Source organism: Lacerta agilis, chromosome 2, assembly GCF_009819535.1.
Source record: "Lacerta agilis isolate rLacAgi1 chromosome 2, rLacAgi1.pri, whole genome shotgun sequence".
Lineage (NCBI taxonomy): Eukaryota > Metazoa > Chordata > Lepidosauria > Squamata > Lacertidae > Lacerta > Lacerta agilis.
The window spans coordinates 112,719,387-112,740,146 of record NC_046313.1 but is presented as its reverse complement, the minus strand read 5'-3'; the positions used below and the strand labels follow the sequence as shown (position 1 = coordinate 112,740,146).

Here is a 20,760-nt window from a genome sequence, read left to right as displayed (position 1 = left end):
CTGGGCAGGGCGGGAATATGCTCCACCACCGGCTGGGAGTTGTAGTCTGAAGCAAGCAGAGGGCACCAGGTTGGCAATGCTGAAAGCGTCTATTTCAACCTGAAATTCTTTGCCAGCATGCTAAAAACGAATTAAGTTACAATTAGTAACCAGACTTTTAGGAGTTTACTTCACGCTTGCTAAATCAGAACTCCCATCCATTTAGGGCAGAGGCAGATTTTCTTCAATTCAAAAATGACAAGGAAGCCTTTGAATGAAAATAGTTACAGTATGAATACCACAACTTACTAGGTATGTGTGTGTTTGTGTGTGTGTGTGTGTGTTGAAAAGCATGGGAAGCAATCAAAAAGCATTCGCTGCTACTTGAGAAAATATTCAACAACTGCAAAGACCTGGAGACATTAAAAATAAAAAATAAAGATCACTTGATCACTGAGTCATTTCCAGGAAAGGAAACTCCCAGTGGCTGAAAACTGAGAAAGCGAAACTTAACTCAGCTCTTTGGGGCGAGGGAGCCATGGCTGCTGCAGGGGGTCACATCCAGGGTCTCCGCGATGAAGCCACTTGCTCCATCTGCCTGGATTACTTCAAGGATCCAGTGACCAGCCCAGAGTGTGGGCACAACTTCTGCCGATCCTGCCTGATCCAGTGCTGGGGGGAATCGGAGGCAGAGGCTTCCTGCCCTCAGTGCAGAAAAACAGTCCAGAGAAGGAACCTCATCCGCAACCGGCAACTGGCTAACGTGGTAGAATTAATTGAAAATCTCAGCCTTCAAGAGGGGAAGGAGGAAGGAGGGGAAGGGAGGGTCTGTGTGCAGCACCAGGAGCCCCTGAAACTCTTTTGTAAGGAGGATGAAGCCCTCATCTGCCTGGTGTGTGACAGGTCCAAGGAGCACAAAGAGCACCAGGTGATTCCTCTAGAGGAGGCTTCCGAGGAGTACAAGGTAGGAGATCCCTGGATCTTGAGTGGGAGAAATAGCTGTGGATTCTTCTTGGGAGGTTTTCTTTCTAATTCTCAGGTCCAAAGTAGGCATGGCATGAATTGGTGGTTGTTTATTATGTAAAAAGCAGCCAAGAGGAAGCCTGAGGGCTCCTGGGATGGCTGGGAGGAGGGAGTTGAAGTCTTTCTCTCTGCCAGGGGGACAAAGGGATCTCCTTTGATATCCCTGAGTAGCATCTGCAAAGACTAGGTAGACGTTTGTAAGCAAGGGGGGACCTAACTGGTAGGGTTGCCAGGTCTGTTTCCAAAAAATAGCGGACAAGCGGGGGGGGGGGGGTTGAGAGTGTAAATTAAATTAAATTATATATTTTCTTACAAACATTTTAACACTTATTAAAATACAATTTCATATTAAAGCTTTTGAATACAGGGGTGACACAGAAGAAAGGTAGCTGGTCCAGGGAGTCATGGACCCAGAAAGGTTGAAAACTTCTGGACTTTTATTACCTACCTCCAGTAAATTACTTTGCTATTATAGCAAGGCCACTGGGCGCAAAATGACAGTGTAATATTCATCTCCTGTCTTTGTGTCTCAATCAAACCTGAGTTTTCCCTATCTTTTCAGGGAGAGATCTGTCGCCACCTGAAGATTCTGAGGAAAGAGAGAAAGGAAATTCAGGCCTATCAAGTAGATCTGGTCAAGGAATGCAAAGACCTCCTGGTAAGTGTCTCTGTTGTTACTAGACAGGGAACAAGCAGTTGAGATCTCCAGATACAGGGCAGTATATAAAGAATCAAGTCAGAACTGAGAAGTGATGGGGAAATCTGCCCATTTCAGCTTCTCCCCATTTCTCCTTTTTCCACATCAGTCTGTTTATTCATTTACTATTCTGAAAATGAATCAGATGTTAGGGTAACTACCTCCTTGTGTAATTATTTTGATCTGTACTTTACCATCATAAATACATTTTTGTGAACATTACCTGGCTGGGTCAACCTTGAAAATACCAGAGGTGTGAATTCCAAACGATTGCTCTGTTTTGGTCTCCATATTTTTTCAGCAATAGCAAATTAGGTGAGTTCACCTTTGAATGCAGCTAAATTGAGTCTCTCCCCCCCCCGTCATTTATTATGTGAATGGCAGTCAAGGAGAAGCCTGAGGACTTGTGCGCTGAAAGGGTGGAAGCAATTCAATCCAAATCCTGATTTCCCATAAATATTACTAAAGAATTGTCTTTCTAAATGTGCGCTTTTGTTCATTTTATTATTATTAAAAATTTATTGATTTTACAACATTTGAAGTACATTACATATCAAACTAACAGTTATATTTTTCCAAAGCTCCCCCCTCTCACTCAGAGGAGCACCCTACATCACCCCCCTTTCACAGGAGCTGTTTATCTATCATTCAAAATTTGACTGCATCCTATCTTTCTAAAAATTTGGCCCTTTTCCAGGCCATACTTTCTCTTTTCTCAATTTCATCTTGAAGACTTCCTCAGATCCCCCCTGTTGAATTCAATACCTATCTTTTTCTCACAGTTTTCCAAATCAACTTTAAACTAATTCATTACCTTTCCTCCTTAACTTTTGAATCAATTTGTTGTTGTTGTTGTTCAGTCATGTCCGACTCTTCGTGACCCCATGGACCAGAGCACGCCAGGCACGCCTATCCTTCACTGCCTCTCGCAGTTTGGCCAAACTCATGTTAGTAGCTTCGAGAACACTGTCCAACCATCTCATCCTCTGTTGTCCCCTTCTCCTTGTAAATTATAATAAATATTTTAACTCTTTCTTAATTTATCCTTAACCTCGGCTCCTAATTAATTTTAAAACTCCTAACATCTTAATAATCATTACCCTTATCTAATCTAATTACATTTAACACCTACAATATTCCTTCATTTCATATTCTTCCCTCCCCCCGGCCCCGAAATTTTTGGCTATTAATTTTTCCTCATATTTACCTAACCATGCATCCATTCCCAGTTCCATCTATTTTAACCATATGACGAAATAAGAAAAAATAGTATGTGTCCATTTTTACCCCACTCCCTCCCTCCTAAGTGTCTGATCCCACAGGTCCACACTTGAAATCTTCTGTTTTTATCCAGTCTTGTTTAATCTTTCTCCAAATATCCTTCTCCTTGCAGGATGCTTCCTCAATTGGTTGTAGCCTTTTTCTTTTCTTTTGTGTTGTGTACTTTCCTTTATCCTCATCAGCTTCTTTTTTTCCTGCTGTTTCAGATTGCAAAAGTACTCTGGGCAATTTTTCCACTTGTACAGTCACTTCCTCAAATAGCTCTGGAGGTGGGATTTCTTCTTCTGTAATTTCAATGTTCCTGTACAATACAAAGTCTTTAAAAGTCATTTTTGAGTCTATCGCAACCTGACCAAAACGGTGCACATTCTGAACTGTCTTCTTTAGCAACTCCAAAGGTTTTTTTTTTTGGAATTCCAACAACCATTTCCTCTTTGCCATGTTCAAGGTCAAAAAACAACTTTATAATCCAAACAAATCCTTTATGCTGCGACATCCGCAGCCATCTTGCCTTTGTTCTTGCCAATTTTTTCGGGACCTTCAGAGAGGGTAGATATTATTTTTCCAAATCACTCACAAAGTCAAATTTCACTTCCACAATATAGTTTCAAAAGTTTCCTTGTTATTACACATTGACGGCGCCTCGGATATTATGTTGCACTGTTCCTTTTCCTTCAACTATCAGCGACCGACCTCTGTAATTTTAAGTCCCTGCCCTTGCCCAATTATTCTGTAACTTTTATCTTTTCAGAAAGTAAGTACTTACTGCCAAGTCCAGATAAGATCCAATTTTAGGTGAAATTGAGCACTCATCACGATAGCAGCTGCTACTGCTTGAAGCGGGGATAGCGATCGACCCACTGCACCTACGCCTACCACCCTGCTCTCTCTCGGCAGCCCTTACTAGGGCTTACCGGGGAGCAAGGGAGGCACCCTGGGTGACTGCCAGGTCCCAAGGCTCCAGAACGCTCCTCCTGGAGTTTTCCGGGGGTCGCAGTGCAGTTGCACACCCCCTTCCCCCCCCGCGATGATGGAGGAACCTCGCAGCCAATGTTTCTCCCGACTGACCGGGATGGCGCCCAACCACAAGTCCGCGCTTTTGTTCATTTTTAGGAAAATCAACCCATTTTGAACCTTTAAAGAAAACGGGGGAGCTCTGTTTCTGTTGCTGGTGTTTTATGTCCATGGATGTTCTCTGAACAACTTAGAAACATCTGTGGCTAGGAAAAAAGCTCCTTGCTTTAGGCTGTAGGTCTCTGCGAAACAGAAGTCAACAGATCCAGCTATGGAGAGGGCTTCCCCTCAAAATAAATGTTTACTTCTTTAGCCACTGGAGGTTTCATGTCTATGAAAAATCAGAAGTGTCCTCCCTGTGGAATTCTCATCATCCTCTTCCTTATGTTTTGATGGCTGACCATTTTCCACACTCAGACCTCCTCTTTTATTGCAGAAATTAACAGAAATGGAGAGGCTGAAGACTGTGGAGAAGTTCAAAGAACTGCGCCAGTTCCTGGAAGAACAGGAAAAACATCTGCTGAATCATGTGGAAGAGGTGGAGAAGGAGATTGTAGGGAGAAGGGATGAGCAACTGGCCAGACTCACCAGGAAACTCTCCTCTCTTGAGAAGATCATCCAGGAGATGGAGGAAAAGGGTCAGCAGCCAGCGAGTGAACTCCTGCAGGTAAGACGGTGGCAGGAACAGCCCAAGGCTCCAGGAAAAGGCTGCCTCCCATCCTTTATGCGCCCCTTTCATGTATACAAGGAGTGCAGGGGCTCAGATGATGGAGCCTCTGGTCAGGTTTGTAATGGACAGGAAGACCCAAGAGACCAGGCATGTTTAACTCACCTGAATGCAGACTAGAGATTCTTCTGTGTTCCTGATGGAACGGGAGGTGGTATTCTGCTCTTTGCTGATGCTTTGTCTCCTAATGCCTTCCCCCTGGGCAATGCTGCCTTCGTGCCCTTAGAGAGGCAGCACTGGGGATGCATTCTGGCCTCCTTCCGACATGAGCCAGTCTCTTGACCAAGCTTCTCTTCCCGTTTCCTCCACAACATCTGGGTGCAGATTGGCCCAAAATGGTGCTCAGTCACAGTGGCCAAAGAGCAAGACAGAGGGACTCATCCAGACTGCTGCTTGTCCCACCCCTTTCCTCTAGGAAAACCCACTGTTTACTGCTGAATTAGAGCAAACATCAGCCAGGTTTTATCCAGATTGACCTTTGCTTTGATGTTGCACTAAGGAGCAGGTTTTTCCTGAGGGAAAGCGACAGGGCAAAGGCAAAACCACTGGGACCTGTGTTTTCTGGGCACAGGAAAAGCAGAAGTATCGAGGAGCCCAAAGAAACACTGAGCTGCTTTATTACCCCTTTGGAGGCATTTTATGCTGCAGGTGTTCTTTAAATTTCCAGTTGAAAAGTAGAATTTGAAATTTGGGAACTTTTATGGAAGACAGTTTGCGATAGTGCCCTGACAGGATTATCCTGTAGGCTTTCTTATGTCTGAATTGCACAATGCAAACTGGATTCAAGAAAATAAATTATAATCTGAGACATGAGATGGGTTGGAATCTTCTCTTGAACCCACAAATGTGAAATTTCCCTAAAATGCTGTTGGATTTTCATAAGGATTTAAAACAATAACTTCAAACTGATGTGGAAATGTGGAGAACTTGATATCGGAACAATTCATAATTTCAGACTGGAAAAATAAAAGCTGTGACAAACGAAAACTGGCTGATTCTGCCATCCCTACCCAAAACCTTGGCATGTGCCAGGCAGACTGACATCCCAGGACCAGGCTGTTCCTCCACTATGAGGAGGTCTGAGGGGGTCTTCCTAGTGTGTCCTGTGGTGTGCAGTGAATTCCCTTCTCTTTTCTCCTCTAGGATGTGAGAAGCACCTTGCAGAGGTAAGTGGATCTGGCTCATTCCTATTAGCATCACTTTGAAGCAGAGATGCAAGAACCTGAAATATGGCCCTCCAGGGGCTTCAGGGGGGGCCGCATCATTGGAAGCCATGGGAGCCCTCCTGGGACCTTCCCAGAAAGTTGTTATGGGGCAGCATCGTTGGAAGCCATGGGAGCCCTCCGGTGGCGTCACACAGGTTTACATTTTGTCCCTTGTGCTGTTTAGCATCCTTACGAAGCCACTGACGGCTGTCCTCTGGGGTTTTGGACTGAGGTCTCCCCAATCTGTGGTGGACACCCAGCTTTATCCCGCTTTTCCATCTCAGTCAGGGCAGGAAGTTGAAATGCTAGACCAGGGCTTGCACGTGGGTGTCAAGAGATGAAGCTGAATCCTGAAAAGGACCTGTTGGGAAATGAACTTCAACTTTGTTCGTGTTATTGAGATCTCCTGCAATAATTTGGGAGACAGTGCCACAATGGGACCATTCCTTGTTTTGCTTTTCACCAGGTATGAGAAAAGAGAGCGTCCAGAGAAGCCACTGCCTTTCCCTCCAGAGCTGAAGAACAGGATCTTGGAATCCTGTGATCTGAATCACCTTGTGGAGGATACAATGAAACAATGGAAAGGTAATGAAAAATGGGTGTCAGGATTTCACACTGGGAATTCTATTACTTCTTCAGAAGTGAACATGCCAGGCTATTATTGCATGGAATTGAGTAACCCCAGGATACCTTCCTTCTTGGTGCTCCAACCTTCATTTCCTGTCCTCAGAATGGCCCATGTATATTGTGATGCTGAGTCCTGTAAAGAAAGCCTGAAACAGAACCTCCTCTTCCTTTTGGTTCCCCATCTACACAATCTGGGGTTGTCCTTTTGCTGGTTCTCCTGCTCTGAATGGAAGCAAGAGCACATGAGCCCCAAAGGGCACGATTCTGCTTGTTAACAACCTTAAAGGTTTGTAGAAGGTTTGTGAGGAAGGACTTCCTTTTGCCTGAGAGCTCTGCCAATCCTTCCTCATCAAACTTTGCTTCTCCTTATGTTTCACAATTTTGGCTTCAATTATTCCCCCCACTACTTAATTGGGAAGATGTTAAGGCTGCCTCCATCTCCCCTCTGCCTCCTTTTACAGGATTCCTATTGCTCTGCCTCCCCTCCAGTCCAAGAATGTAGAGCCCAATTTCAGGGACAAAGTTCAGAGACCATCAGGATTTATGCTGAATATTCTTAATCTGCTATTTAAAGCTTTAGTTATTTTCATAGATTCTTCCTATGATTTCCTTGTTTTTAATTATTTTTTGTACAACTTAATTTATATTTAATAATTGTATTTGAATTTAAGGATGCTACGTTTTGAAGTGTTACTTTTCTATGGAGATTTATTTCAGGTGGAAGAGTGTTGCCCTTACACTTTATATATTTTTTCCTTCCTCAGATGCTCTGCTATTCAGAAAACAGATTCAGAAAGGTAAATTTCCTTCACCCCGATATGGTCCCCCTTCATTCCACACACAGCCCAACAAGACAATGACAAAAATCTACCGACAGCATACAAATCAATATGGCTAACCTGACCAAAACACCCACCCTTCCCACTCACACAGGAGACCAAAGAACACCACAGCCAACCACAAAAGAACAATCACACCCCACGCCAACCACGACCTCTCACACCAGCAAATGAGCACAAGCGAAAAACAGAGAACCCACACAGACAACGCTGACACTGAACCCTACACATATTAAGTAAAACAGAAACATCGTTACCCTACCCCACCGATCTCCCCATCCCACCCACCTCTCTCCCCCTTCTCTTCCTAATGTCTCAACAACAAAAACCGATTTGTAAAAATGTTATATGGAAAAATACGAGAGAGACATTGCATGACCTTTGTAAACCAAGAAAATCTTTAATAAAAATATTTTTTTAAAAAAGAAAGAAAGGCAAATTTCCAGGGGAGGAACAATTTCAAAGGAGGGATTGGGACTGATATTTCATGGGTGTTGAACCGTCTGTTCTGCAGACTTTGGGACCCCCATCAATGGTGTAACAGTCCTCTAGTGGTGTTTGGGTTCTTTGTATGTCCCATGAATGAACTGGGACATACAAAGAACCCAAAGGGTTTGAAGCCTTGGATTGTGGGCAGAGCTTGTCCCTGCGAAGAACCTGCACACTAGTCAGAGTTCCATTCCTGCTTTCCCCCTCAATTTTATAGATTTTGCTTTCTTTCATAAAATTTATATACTGCTTGATTGTAGGAAAAAGCCTCAGAACCTTACAATCTCTTACGAAAGCCCTTAAGGGGAATCCTGCAGAGTCAGTCCAATGTCCATCTTGTCGAGTTCTCATGTATAGGGAACCTCCCTTGCATTTTGTTTTCCCTCCACACAATCTGGAGAAGTTCTGTTGGAGCTTCTCTAGATTGGCTTGGATTCTCCCCTCATGAAGTGTGTTCAGAAGGGCACCCACAAGCACCCAGTCCCTCCTCCACCTCCTGCCCAGGCTGGTCTCCCAGCAGCAGAGCCAAGGCCTGAGCTGCCTCTTCCTCAGAGTTTCAACCTTACCAGCCATTTCTCATGCTTCAGCCATCCCAATCTCCTCAGAGTTCCCACAGTTCTTATGAGACCGGCCCCATTCCAGGAGGAAGAACTTCCCATTGCACAAGACTCCTGCAGTTCCATGGCACAGCTTTGTCGATTCTTCCTCTGCAATCTGCTTTGTCAGCATGCTTGGGAATTCCAGTTTCAACATCTTTTCCCCACCAGTTTACTTGGGGCAGATGTTAAACCTTTCTCCAGCCCTCCAGTACAGAGCCCCGTTTCATTCGTGGATTTTGAATGATTTATTTTGCCATTTTCTAGAATGGTTTACTATTTCTGATTTTCCAGTGGAATCATGGAATATAGTAGAGTTTGAGAGGATCCCAAAGATCATCTAGTCCAACCCCCTGCAATGCAGGAATTCCAATTAAACAAGTTAGTTGTTTTAATTCCTTAGGTCTAGTGATTTTAAATTCTTAAGAATAATCTTTTGGAGAATATTTAACATCACTACTTAGGCCTACGGTTGTTGTCTTTTTAATTATTTGTTCTATGATTTAATCTTTTGCTTGAAACAAGGAAACAACAGATGCTATGTTATGGTGGTGTTTAATAACAAGATTTTCTTTGAGCTATTGCATTGTAGCCTGTTAAGCCTCTCTTTTTGCTTCCTCAGATGTTCAGTCATTTAGAAATCTTCACAGAAGTAAATTTCACATGGAGACCCCAATTCACAGGAGGGGTGGGCACTAGAGTTTCATGGTGGGTAAAGAGTCTGTTCTGTACAACTTGACTCTAGACCTGCTGTTTGTACCACTAAGGCAGAGAGGGTGGACTTTTAAGGTGCAGAAGGGGGAGAGAAACTGCCCAGAAGGATCAGATAGAAGGAGGGAAGAGTTTTATTCCTGCCTAGAGAGAGTTGGGTTGCTTTTCCATGTCACCTTTTTCATGCCTGGTTGCCACATGTCCTCTTTTTCTCAGACAGGTTCTCTATTTTCATGATTAAAATTTCTCCACTTGGCGGATTTTTAAAACTTGGCAAAATGTGTCAAGTTGTTTTGTTTGGTTATTTGGTTTACAGTAACCCATGAAAAAATTTCTAGTGCATTAGACTCAGATCTAAGGCACCTAGCCGAGAGCAGAGAATCGCAACAGAGCAGCATCTTAAGCTAGTGACATGCTGTATAAAACCCTTCTCTTGTGGCTGAACTAAAAAGATGCTGGCTCAGCTACAAGATCTTGGAGAAGGAGTCCGGGAGGACAAGAGTTTTCATTCCCCTGTCCTTAAAGATAGTCCATATGTACATGTTTAACATTTTAATAAATTGTTCTGTGCACACTTATGTGCACAAAAAGGTGAACATGAGCCCAAATACTTTCATGTGGCAAGCAAGGGAGCAATATGTATTATTATTATTATTATTATTATTATTATTATTATTATTATTATTATTATTTTGTTGTTGTTAAAAGTTAAGTACATTGCTACTAGCAATATATCACAGTTTTGAAAGTCTACGTAGAGTAGGGGTATTTAAAATGAGTGTCATCATAGTGATCCATGCTTAAGAGTAGAAGTTGGCAAATGTGTCCTCTTTTTTGCTCTTCAAAATACGACAACTCTACACTTGCCTATCATGACTCTCTTAGCCCCTAACTGGTAACCCTTTGAGTTATTCTCCCTTTCCCCCAGGGAACTAGTCTTATGGTATATAAGACTCGTAATCTGGGGAACCGGGTTCGTGTCTCCGCTCCTCCACATGCAGCTGCTGGGTGACCTTGGGCTAGTCACACTTCTCTGAAGTCTCTCAGCCCCACTCACCTCACAGAGTGTTTGTTGTGGGGGAGGAAGGGAAAGGAGAATGTTAGCCGCTTTGAGACTCCTTCGGGTAGTGAAAAGCGGGATATCAAATCCAAACTCTTCTTCTTCTTCAGTCCTTTGTACAATCACCCTGCCACCTGCCTCCTCTTCCCTGGCGGCAAGGCTTAAACTTCCAAGATGGTAGGGAGGAAGTCACAGGAGACACCAAGTGGGTGAGAGAAATGAAGAGCAAGAATAAACAGGCTCCCCATTTATTGCGATTTTCACTTGTGGGCATGAGGGCCCAGAACGTGACCCCTGCGAAAGTGAGGGGAGGCCTAACTGTGTTTTTGTGTTGTATTTTTATGCTGTGAACCACCATGAGACCTATGGATGAAGGGCAGTAGGCAAATGTGATTAAATTATTATTATTATTATTATTATTATTAGTAGTAGTAGTAGTAGTAGTATTACTATAACAGGGGGGCCCTCATCTCCCAGACCAACCCAGAGGTCCCCAAAGGCCAATTCCCACAGAGATTGTTACAGGAAACCAGTTTCTTATCACTCTCCTCTCCTGCCTCCTCCAATTCTCCTCTTTCTCCTTCACTAACACAGAAGAGATGAGGAAAAGGTTTTCTGGGTGGTTTTTCCTCTTAGAAAATGCCTGGATTGAGAGTAGGGCAGGCACTATACACATCAGATATAAGAAAGTGAAGAAAACTAATTTAAAAACCAACAAGGAATATATTTATTCTGATGAAAGTCTGCAAGGAGTCTCAGTCCTGCAGGCGATGCAAAGAAATCCCATTGATCAGAAAGGGAATCTGGGTTTTTCGGCTGCTTTATTATTTATTTACCAAGATGTCTGTCTCTGTCTCTCAGCTGACTCTGCCTAATCTTCTGTTTCCCTCATTTTCTCCCCAACAGCAAATGTCACTCTGGATCCAGACACAGCCCATCCCCAACTCATCCTGTCCAAGGATTGGAAAAGCGTGATATGTGGAGACAAAAAGCGAAACCTGCCTGACAATCCTGAGAGATTCAACTACTTCCCTTGTGTGTTGGGACGTGAGGGATTCACAGCAGGCAGACATTTCTGGGAAGTCAATGTGGAAAGTGGGGTAGAGTGGACTGTGGGGGTGGCCAGGAAGTCTGTGAGGAGAAAGAGCTTGTTCTCCTTTACGCCTGAGGGAGGGGTCTGGGCTGTGGGGAAGTCTGGAGGCAAGTACTCGGCCTGCACCTCCCCTGATCCCTCTCTTCTGTCCCTGAGGGAGAAGCCCAGGAGGATCCGGGTGACTCTGGACTATGAAGGGGGACGTGTGTCTTTTTATGACGCTGACTCAGGAGCCGAACTCTACACGTTCTCAGGAGCCTCGTTCTCTGGAGAGACCCTCCTCCCTTTCTTTCATCTGAGGGGAATTGAAACCCCCCTCAGGATCTCCTGAGGAGACTAAATCTTCCTCTCAGGCCCAGCAGGAGTTTCTCTCCAGATCAGAGTGACTGATATAAAAACCATTTACCCACCAAGAGACCGTTGGACAGTTTTTCAAGGGGATCTTTGAGAAGATTCATTCCAGACAAAATCAGCAGAAATAACAAAACAAAAATGGGTTGTTGTGGCTTTGCATTTTCCTTCCTTTTCCCAGAATTACCTGTGCAGCTTACTTCTTAACGAGACAGTCACACGTTTAACAGTCCCAATAAATAATATTTTCCTCAAACGGGCTCCCTTGCCTTCAATCTTGTTTTCCTTTTGAGATGCCTGATTTGGCAGAGGACAAGACTCTTAACCCCAGGGTTGTGGGTCTGAGCCCCATGTTGGGCAAAAGTTTCCAGCACTGCAGAGGGTGGGACTAGATGATCCTCAGGACCCCTCACAACTGCAAAACTTTCCTCTCCCCACAATACCTTATGCAGCTGTGAAAATGCATGCATCACTGGATTAATAGATGACTAAAAAATGAACCCCTTCACCCACGTAAGGCAGGATAGCTCCTTGCTCTGGAGACCTTAGATGGGAAGAAAATGAAAAAGAAATTGAACAGGGCGTCAGCTTCAAATGCCCTCTGCAATTACAGCCTCGCCATCTCCACACTTTGACAGAAATAAACCTCATTGCATTGAGTGGGGCTTCTGCCCAGTTAAAAGTGTTTCGAGTGGATGCATTAACGGATTCTGTATATCGGGGGCATCAAATGAGGTGTCCTCTGGATAATGCTGGACTCCAACTCCCCTCCAACCCATCCAGCAAGGCCAGGGGGCAGAGAGGATGGCAGTTGCAGTCTGGCAGCTTCCAGAAGGAGCCCCATGGGCTGTGCTGCCCTATACATTATGCAGGGAACCTTCTCTGTGCTCCTCAACCCCATCCCAAATACACACCACTCCCCCAAGGAGCATCTTTTTTTCAGCAGGACTCACTCTGGTTCCACTATCAGGGCCACTGACTACGGACTGGTGGAGCCTGTTCTTTTTTCTTTGTGGGGGGGGGGAGATAAGCCCCAATCCCCTCCACTTTAGGCTTGGTTTTATCACTTGCCCTCCAGCACTTTCCCCTGCTCCTTGGTGATGGCACCCACCCATTGCCCCTGGCAGGGGCGTAGCGAGGGGGGCGGGGGGTCCTTCCAGGGGAGGGGGTGACACTTGGGTCAGGCAAGCCCCGGAGCAATGCCGCTCCACCCCATGGCCCGTCCAGGGTCTGCTACGGATTTCCGGGCATCTGTCCTGATGCATGCGTCCTAACGTCACGATGCATGCATCAGGACGCCCCGCCACAGGGGGTGCCTCCGCAGCAACGCCGCCCCTGGTGCTCCAGAGGCTTCTGGCCCTGGGCACCCTGGGCTGGGAGTCTGGCCCGCCGCCCACCCCCACTGCTGACAGACAACACCACGCTGAGAGCAGCAGGAAAGGTGTGCAGCACCAGGCAAGCGAAGGGTTGTGGCTGCTGCCACCACACAAGAAATGCACACATGAGACTCTGCCCTCTCCTACGGGGATCTGGCCCTCAGCAGTTCTCAGAGGGAACCCCCTGCAGCAGAGAGAGGAGCATGAAAATAAGCTGCTTTTGAATGTTCTGGACCCGAGCGGGATGCTGGTGGCCTCTAGCTTGTCTGCCCCATCTTCTTTATGGGCCCCTTGTAGGAGAAAGGTGTCCCTAGATGCCTGCACGCCACTTTGCAGCCCCTTCCACACCACATTGGGAACCCCAGGTATAAGTTGAGTTGAGTGGCCATTTTGCGTAGAGAGAGAGAAACCAATTAGGGTTATTCAATCACTGCGGCTCAGAGCTGCCTTGGGCTCTTCCGCAACTGTCACCAAGTAACAATCACTCCATCAAGCTCCCTGCACTTTTTCTACCCCCAGTGGTCATTATAACTTTAATAACTACTAGTACCTGAGCTTGTTCCTTTCCTCCTCCCTCCACATTCCCCTTTCCTTTCATGTCACCTATGTCACCTTTTTTTTATTGACCTATGAAACTGCATTCTTATTTCCTCACAAACAGATGCCTGTGTTCAAAGAAAGTGGTTTGAGAAGCACGTTCACACTAAATCAAGCATTGCTGCAACCAGCAAGTTTTCAAACCATAGTGATGTGGGGTGGAGCAAAGAAACAAACAGCTATGACTGTCAGAAACGCAGCTTAATTTATGGCAAGGCGTTGTGAGCAGGTGCTAGCAACGTCGGTACCTAGTCCTGGTGAAATCGCTTATTCCCCCTCACATCACTTTTATCCCCAAAACTGCTCTGTGAGGTTGACTGGTATCGGGAACAGGAAGAGGTCCAGGGACTCTGAATTCATAGAATCATAGAGTTGGAAGAGACCACAAGGGCCATCCAGTCCAACCCCCTGCAAAGCAGGAAACACCATCAAAGCATTCCTGACAGATGGCTGTCAAGCCTCTGTTAAAGACCTCCAAAGAAGGAGACTCCACCACACTCCTTGGCAGCAAATTCCACTGTCCATTAGCTCTTACTGTCAGGAAGTTCTTCCTAATGTTTAGGTGGAATCTTCTTTCTTGTAGTTTGAATCCATTGCTCCGTGTCCGCTTCTCTGGAGCAGCAGAAAACAACCTTTGTCCCTCCTGTATGTGACATCCCTTTATATATTTGAACATGGCTATCATATCACCCCTTAACCTTCTCTTCTCCTGGCTAAATATACCCAGCTCCCTAAGCCGTTCCTCATAAGGCATCGTTTCCAGGCCTTTCACCATTTTGGTTGCCCTCTTCTGGACACGTTCCAGCTTGTCAGTATCCTTTTTGAACTGTAGTGCCCAGAACTGGACACAGTATTCCAGGTGAGGTCTGACCAGAGCGGAATACAGTGGTACTATTACTTCCCTTGATCTAGATGCTATACTCCTATTGATGCAGCCCAGAATTGCATTGGCTTTTTTAGCTGCTGCATCACACTGTTGACTCATGTCAAGTTTCTGGTCCACCAAGACTCCTAGATCCTTTTCACATGTACTGCTCTCAAGGCAGGTGTCACCCATCCTGTATTTGTGCCTTTCATTTTTTTTGTCCAAGTGTAGTACTTTACATTTCTCCCTGTTGAAATTCATCTTGTTTGCTTTGGCCCAGCTCTCTAATCTGTTAAGGTCATTTTGAAGTGTGATCCTGTCCTCTAGTGAATTAGCCACCCCTCCCAATGAATTCCTAAAGCTAAAACGGGACTTGAACCCAACTCTCCCCAAGCCTACGTTTCTAGGCACCTGATTGCCTCCCCCCTCTCTGCCGCCCAAAGTCAACAAGGATCGGGTCGGCTGAAAAGTTATGCATTTACCTGCTTGCGCATATTGTTATGACCCACCTTATTTGGGTGACAGAAAATGGTTGTAAAATGCTTTCAATTATTGTCTTTAGTCGTTGTAACCTGTACTGGAAACTTAGGGTAAAGGGCTGGTTCATAAAAAGAATAAGAATAAGGGGGGAGCTTTATCCTCCAAGTCATCTGAATTAGGCACTAATTTCTTAAAATGATAAGCAACAGGGAGCTGCTTCTCTCGCCCAGTGGAGCAAGCAGTTTGCCTTCTTTTCTTCATTTTCCCTCTGTTCAAATCACAAAGGCCTCATTGATCATAATAAAGTTCTGCTTCAAGTGCCTTATTGTGATCTTGTTTCAATGTAACATTGCTTTCACTTTGTTGTTTTTAGCAAACATTTAAATACAGAAATTATGTAACGTAATAGCTAGATCAATGACAATTTTGTATTATTTTTCCTGACGTTTGGTAACAATTAAAAAAATAGGATATGCACCACCAATTTTAGAAAACTAACCGAAATACAATACAATAGATACAGCAGGTTGGCCAATTTGAAATCACGATTTCTCAGTGTTCCTTTCAGTTAATTTTGTCTAACTTTTTATGTTATTCTACACCCAATTCTCATCAAAATGCCATTTATAGAATAATATTGCTTGGAAGGTGGTAACTGGGCCAAGGGTGTTTGTTTGTGTGGATATTCAGCGCTTTAACACTTGACCCATAGCGCAAATGTGAAAAACCACCAAGGAGGCAACCTGTAGGCAAATCGAGCCCAAGAGGGACGTTCGGCAAACCCTTCCTTCCAAATAAATAAGCTCCAAACCTTCTGTCTCGCGCTTTCTGTCTAGGTTGTGTGCCTCAGGGGGTGGGGGCAGCCTTTGACATGTCAAGGCCCACCCAAAAGGGCCTGGTGTGGGGCGAGGCCAAAAGCGAGGGGCCATTAATTCCTCCCTGCTGCTGCCACCCCCTTTCCCCTCTCCCTTTCTTTGACAGTCAAGAGCTTCAGGGACCCCTGACCATTAGGTCCAGTCGTGTCCAACTCTGGGGTTGTGGTGCTCATCTCACTTTATAGGCTGAGGGAGCCGGCGTTTGTCCTGTTCCTCAGTCCCAGCTCCTGCCCACCTAGCAGTTCGAAAGCACATCAAAGTGAAAGTAGATAAATAGGGACCACTCTGGCGGGAAGGTAAACGGCATTTCCGTGCGCTGCTCTGGTTCGCCAGAAGCGGCTTAGTCATGCTAGCCACATGACCCGGAAGCTGTATGCCGGCTCCTTCGGACAGTAAAGCAAGATGAGAGCCGCAACCCTGGAGTCGTCCGTGACTGGACCTAATGGTCAGGGGTCCCTTTACCTTACTGATAGTGAACCGACATAAGGCATGTCCAGAGTGGCTGGGGAGACCCGGCCAGATGGGCAGGGTATAAATAAATTATTATTATTATTATTATTATTATTATTATTATTATTATTATTATTATTATTATTATTATTATCTATACGGGCTCCAGGGCACCCCATAAGGGAAAAGGAGCAGGTTTTTTCCTATCACAAACCCTAGAAATGAAAATGTTGCAATATGAACACCACAACTTACTATGTGTGTGTGTTTGTGTGTTATCAAAAGCATGGGAAGCAATCCAGAAGCATTCGCTGCTCCCTGAGAAAACATTCACCAAATGCAAAAGACCCGGGGACATTTTTTTTTTTTAAAAAAGATCACGTGGTCACTGAGTCATTTCTGAGTCATTTCCAGCAAGGGAAACTCCCAGTGACTAAACTGAGAAAGTGAAACTTAACTCGCGTCTTTGGCGGGAAGGAGCCATGGCTGCTGCTGCTGCTGCAGGGGGTCACATCCAGCGTCTCCGCGATGAAGCCACTTGCTCCATCTGCCTGGATTACTTCAAGGATCCAGTCACCATCCCAGAGTGTGGGCACAACTTCTGCCGATCCTGCCTGATCCAGTACTGGGGGGAATCGGAGGCAGAGGCTTCCTGCCCTCAGTGCAGAGAAAGAGTCCAGAGAAGGAGCCTCATCCCCAACCGGCAACTGGCTAACTTTGTAGAAATAGCCCAGAATCTCTGTGTTCAAGGAGGGAATGAAGAGGAAAGAAAAGGAGGAGTCTGCGAGGATCACCAGGAGCCCCTGAAGCTCTTCTGCAAAGTCCATGAAGCCCCCATTTGCGTGGTTTGTGACAAATCAAAGGAACATGAAAATCACAAGGTGATTCCTCTGAAGGAGGCTTTCGAGGAATACAAGGTAGGAGATCCCCGGATCTTGAGCTGGTGAAATAGCTGTGCATGCCCTGTTATTGCTCCTTTTCTTATCTGTATTACTCAGCATGTTTTTACACTTAATGTGTTTTAACTGTATCTGTAGGATTCTATGAACAAACACGACAGGTTCTCACTATGTGCTATGGCCATACGGGTAATGCAATAAATAAATTGAATTGAAATACCTGTGGATTCTTCTTGGGAGGTTTTCTTTTCAGTTCTCAGGTCCAAAGTAGGCATGGCATTCATTGGTGGTTGTTAATTATGTAAAAAGCAGCCCAGGGGAAGCCTGAGGGCTCCTGGGAGGAGGGACTTGAAGTCTTTCTCTCTGCCAGAAAGGGTTAACCTCATCCACATCCCCCAGCAAAGTTGCTTTATAAATATTTAGAAACTACAAATGTAAATTGCACATGCACAACTAAGTACATGTTTCCTTTGGCTAGCAGGATTCCTCCTCAATGCCCTGCAAAGCAGAGAGCAGCAATGGGTCAGCTGCAGGGGGGGGGGGAGGTGGCTAGGAATTGCCCGGATGGTGCAGGATCCCTCCCAAGTATCTTTTGGAAGCAGATTTGGGAGTGGCGGGTGGAAGCTCCTACTGGTGGGGAGGAGCCCGCTGCTTCTGGGAGTGCTGTGGGGCCTGTGCCATCTCCTCCCATCCCAAAGGACTCCGTGGTTCCGAGTAGCATCTGCAAAGACTAGGAGGAAAGGTGACTTTGCCATTACAACTCAGAATTGGACCTGTGCTATTATATAAATAAAGATAAAATCCTAATTCTGCTTCAGAAGAAACTTTAAAAAAATGCCTCTTAATCACTTAAAAAATTACTTCTTCTACGACAGAGTTGCAGAAATGCTCCTGTGCCATGCAATGTCAATAATGCACAATAATGCCACAAAATAGTAATGATAATGAAATGAAGCCGGCCCTTTGAACTTGTGGGGTTACCAGACAGCAATCTTCTGATTGAAGGAGCTACTTAGGTGGATTCTGGCCGCAGCAAGAACTTGTTTGGCCCAGAAATGGAAGAAGCTGCAGCACTTAAATTTCCCCTGGTGGTCCAAGCACACGTGGGCTCTGGCTACTGCAGAGAAAATAACAGAGAAATAACAGAAAACCTGAATTTCCATCTGGCCCAATTAAGTGGCAAAGCAGTGGGGTCAGAGGAAGGGTGGAAAAGCCCTAGGCTTGCAGAAGAGGGGTTTGGAATGGGTGAAGTTTTGAGAAGCGCATGCTCTGTTCCTGTATCTCTAGCTTCTTGGGCTGACCTCACTGTCACTTTGATGCTAGAACTGATACATCCAGGTTGGATCCTGCCTCACCCCTTCCTCCTCCCTCCTCCTCCTCCTCCTCCTCCTCCTCCTCGTCTCCCTGGGACCTCAAGATGAGAGTCAGGCTGGGACATTCCTTGTTGTTGTTCAGTCGTGTCCGACTCTTCGTGACCCATGGACCAGAGCACGCCAGGCACGCCTATCCTTCACTGCCCTCCTGCAGTTTGGCCAAACTCATGCTAGTCGCTTCGAGAACACTGTCCAACTCATCTCATCTCATCTTTCCTGGGAGAAGACAAAGGAGCAATCATGGCTGCCTTTGCTCTTCTCCAGACTAGTTAGTTGCACTAGAAAACTTACCCATCCCATGTGGGGATTCTTTTGCTGGCGCCTCCCGTGTGCAGGACGAGATTGACCTCACATGGGATGCCAGTTGCAAGGGAAGGCAGCCTGCGGACGGGACGGCCGGTAATCCGGAGCCTGCTCACACCGTGCGTGAATAAAGAAGAACCGCTGGCTGCAATCTGAAGGTTTTTAGTTCTGTGAGTTCGATGAAGGTCTGCCTCGTTGAAAATGGTTGCAAGCGTCTGTCTAGTCCAAGAAAACTCTGAAGAGGAAAATAAAGCTAAAGGTGGCCAAAACTTAACGGCCAAATAAAAGGTTTTAAAAGCAAAATGGAAATAAAACTACGAAGACTTCAGTCTGGAGGGTAATGGCTTTAGCTGCCCTGTGTGGATGGATGGTTTCGCTTTCACTTTGCCTAGGCTTGTCACGCAACGTTCTTTCACTGGGCTTTTCCGTGCGTCTCCACACCACAAACAGGGAGCGGCAGCTTTTATTGAGTGAACAACCAACGTAATAAATCGATACATAAACCAATCACAACACAGTTGCTGCCCTAATTTGTGCGGGAAGCAGATTAACTGACCACTACCAAGTTCAAAAGTTTGGAACCAATAAACTCTGCGGAAGGATCCCAGCGGCAAACAGCCTGCCGGATCCTGCTATCACTTTTCCTTCCAGGTGGAAGGATACAGTGAAATTAAGCATAATTAAACACAATCAAACACAAATAACCACAGGTGCAGGCGCACCTGAAAAGCACAATCCCACAATCACAGTTCTGCAGTGGTTTTCAAGCAGGGTGCTCTGGCACCCTGGGGTGCCTTAAATGATGCTTCAGGGGTGCCTCTAGCAACCCTTCCCTCTTTCCTTCTCTCCCTCCTCAGATGCCATCTCTGCCTCCCAAAGGCTTGTGCAGCTATTTGTTGCAGCAGCCCTGGCTACAAGCTGCGCAGGGGAATGGTGCCTCTGGGGCTGGCCATGGGGTGTTGGTTGCCAGGAACTGGCGAGGGGCCCTTGCTGTTGGAAATGGACAGACAAGTCCCAGGCCCCTGTGGGGCAGCGTGAGGGGACCTCTCTTTGGGGCTCAGAGACCAAGAGGAGGACTGCTAAGGAGAGGGGAGGGGAGGAGGCTTAGAGAAAGGGTGAGGGGCTGCAAGCTCTGCAAGCAAGGGGGGACCTAACTGGGATCCTGAGCCCCACAGGTGTGCTGCAGAAAGAATGTACCTGTAGTTGGTACAGGGAGCCGTGGACCCCAAAAGGTTATTTCCTCCAGTAAACTACTTTGCTATTATAGCAAGGCCACTGTGTGCAAGAAGCCAGTATAATATTCATCTCCTCTCTTTGTGTCTCAATCAAACCTGAATTTTCCCTTTTCTCTTTAGGGAGAGATCTGTCGCCGCCTGGAGATTCTGAGGAAAGAGAGAGAGGAAATTCTGGCCTATCAAACTGACCTGGACAAGGAAAGCAAAGACCTCCTTGTAGGTGTCTCGTGTGTTACTAGTGAGGGAACAAGCACTTGAAGAATCGAGTCAGGACTGAGGAGGGATGGGGAAATCTGCCCATTTCAGCTTCTCCCCATTTCTCCATTTTCCATATCAGTCTGTTTATTCATTTATTATTCTGAAAATGAACCAGATGTTAGAGTAGCTACTTCCTTGTATAAATATTTTTATATATACTTTACAAAAAAGATATACATTTTTGTGTGAACGTTACCTGGCTGGGTCAACCGTGAACAATTCAGATGTCTGAATTTCAAAGGATTGCTCTGTTTTGGTCTCCATATTTTTTCAGCAATAGCACATTAGGTAAATTCACCATTGAATGCAGCTAATTTGAATTTACAGTGGTACTTTTAGTTACGAACTTAATTCATT

At 45.6% G+C, this 20,760-nt stretch overlaps 2 protein-coding genes across 2 annotated transcripts in view; both read left to right on the top strand.

Moving 5' to 3' along the window:
- The first annotated feature begins 480 nt into the window (after window positions 1–480).
- On the top strand, window positions 481–11,718 carry LOC117042840 (zinc finger protein RFP-like). Its single transcript, XM_033142498.1, has 7 exons — window positions 481–943; window positions 1,565–1,660; window positions 4,431–4,661; window positions 5,865–5,887; window positions 6,393–6,511; window positions 7,318–7,350; window positions 11,155–11,718. The coding sequence occupies exons 1-7, from the start codon at window positions 518–520 to the stop codon at window positions 11,670–11,672; spliced, it is 1,446 nt and encodes a 481-aa protein (XP_032998389.1). The 5' UTR covers window positions 481–517; the 3' UTR covers window positions 11,673–11,718.
- Window positions 11,719–16,817: 5,099 nt separating this feature from the next.
- LOC117042466 (E3 ubiquitin-protein ligase TRIM11-like) overlaps window positions 16,818–20,760 on the top strand; it is a 42,845-nt gene continuing 38,902 nt past the window's right edge. The window contains exons 1-2 of the mRNA XM_033142012.1: window positions 16,818–17,252; window positions 20,266–20,361. Of these exons, the coding sequence (XP_032997903.1) occupies window positions 16,818–17,252; window positions 20,266–20,361 (531 nt within the window). The remainder of the gene's footprint in view (window positions 17,253–20,265; window positions 20,362–20,760) is intronic.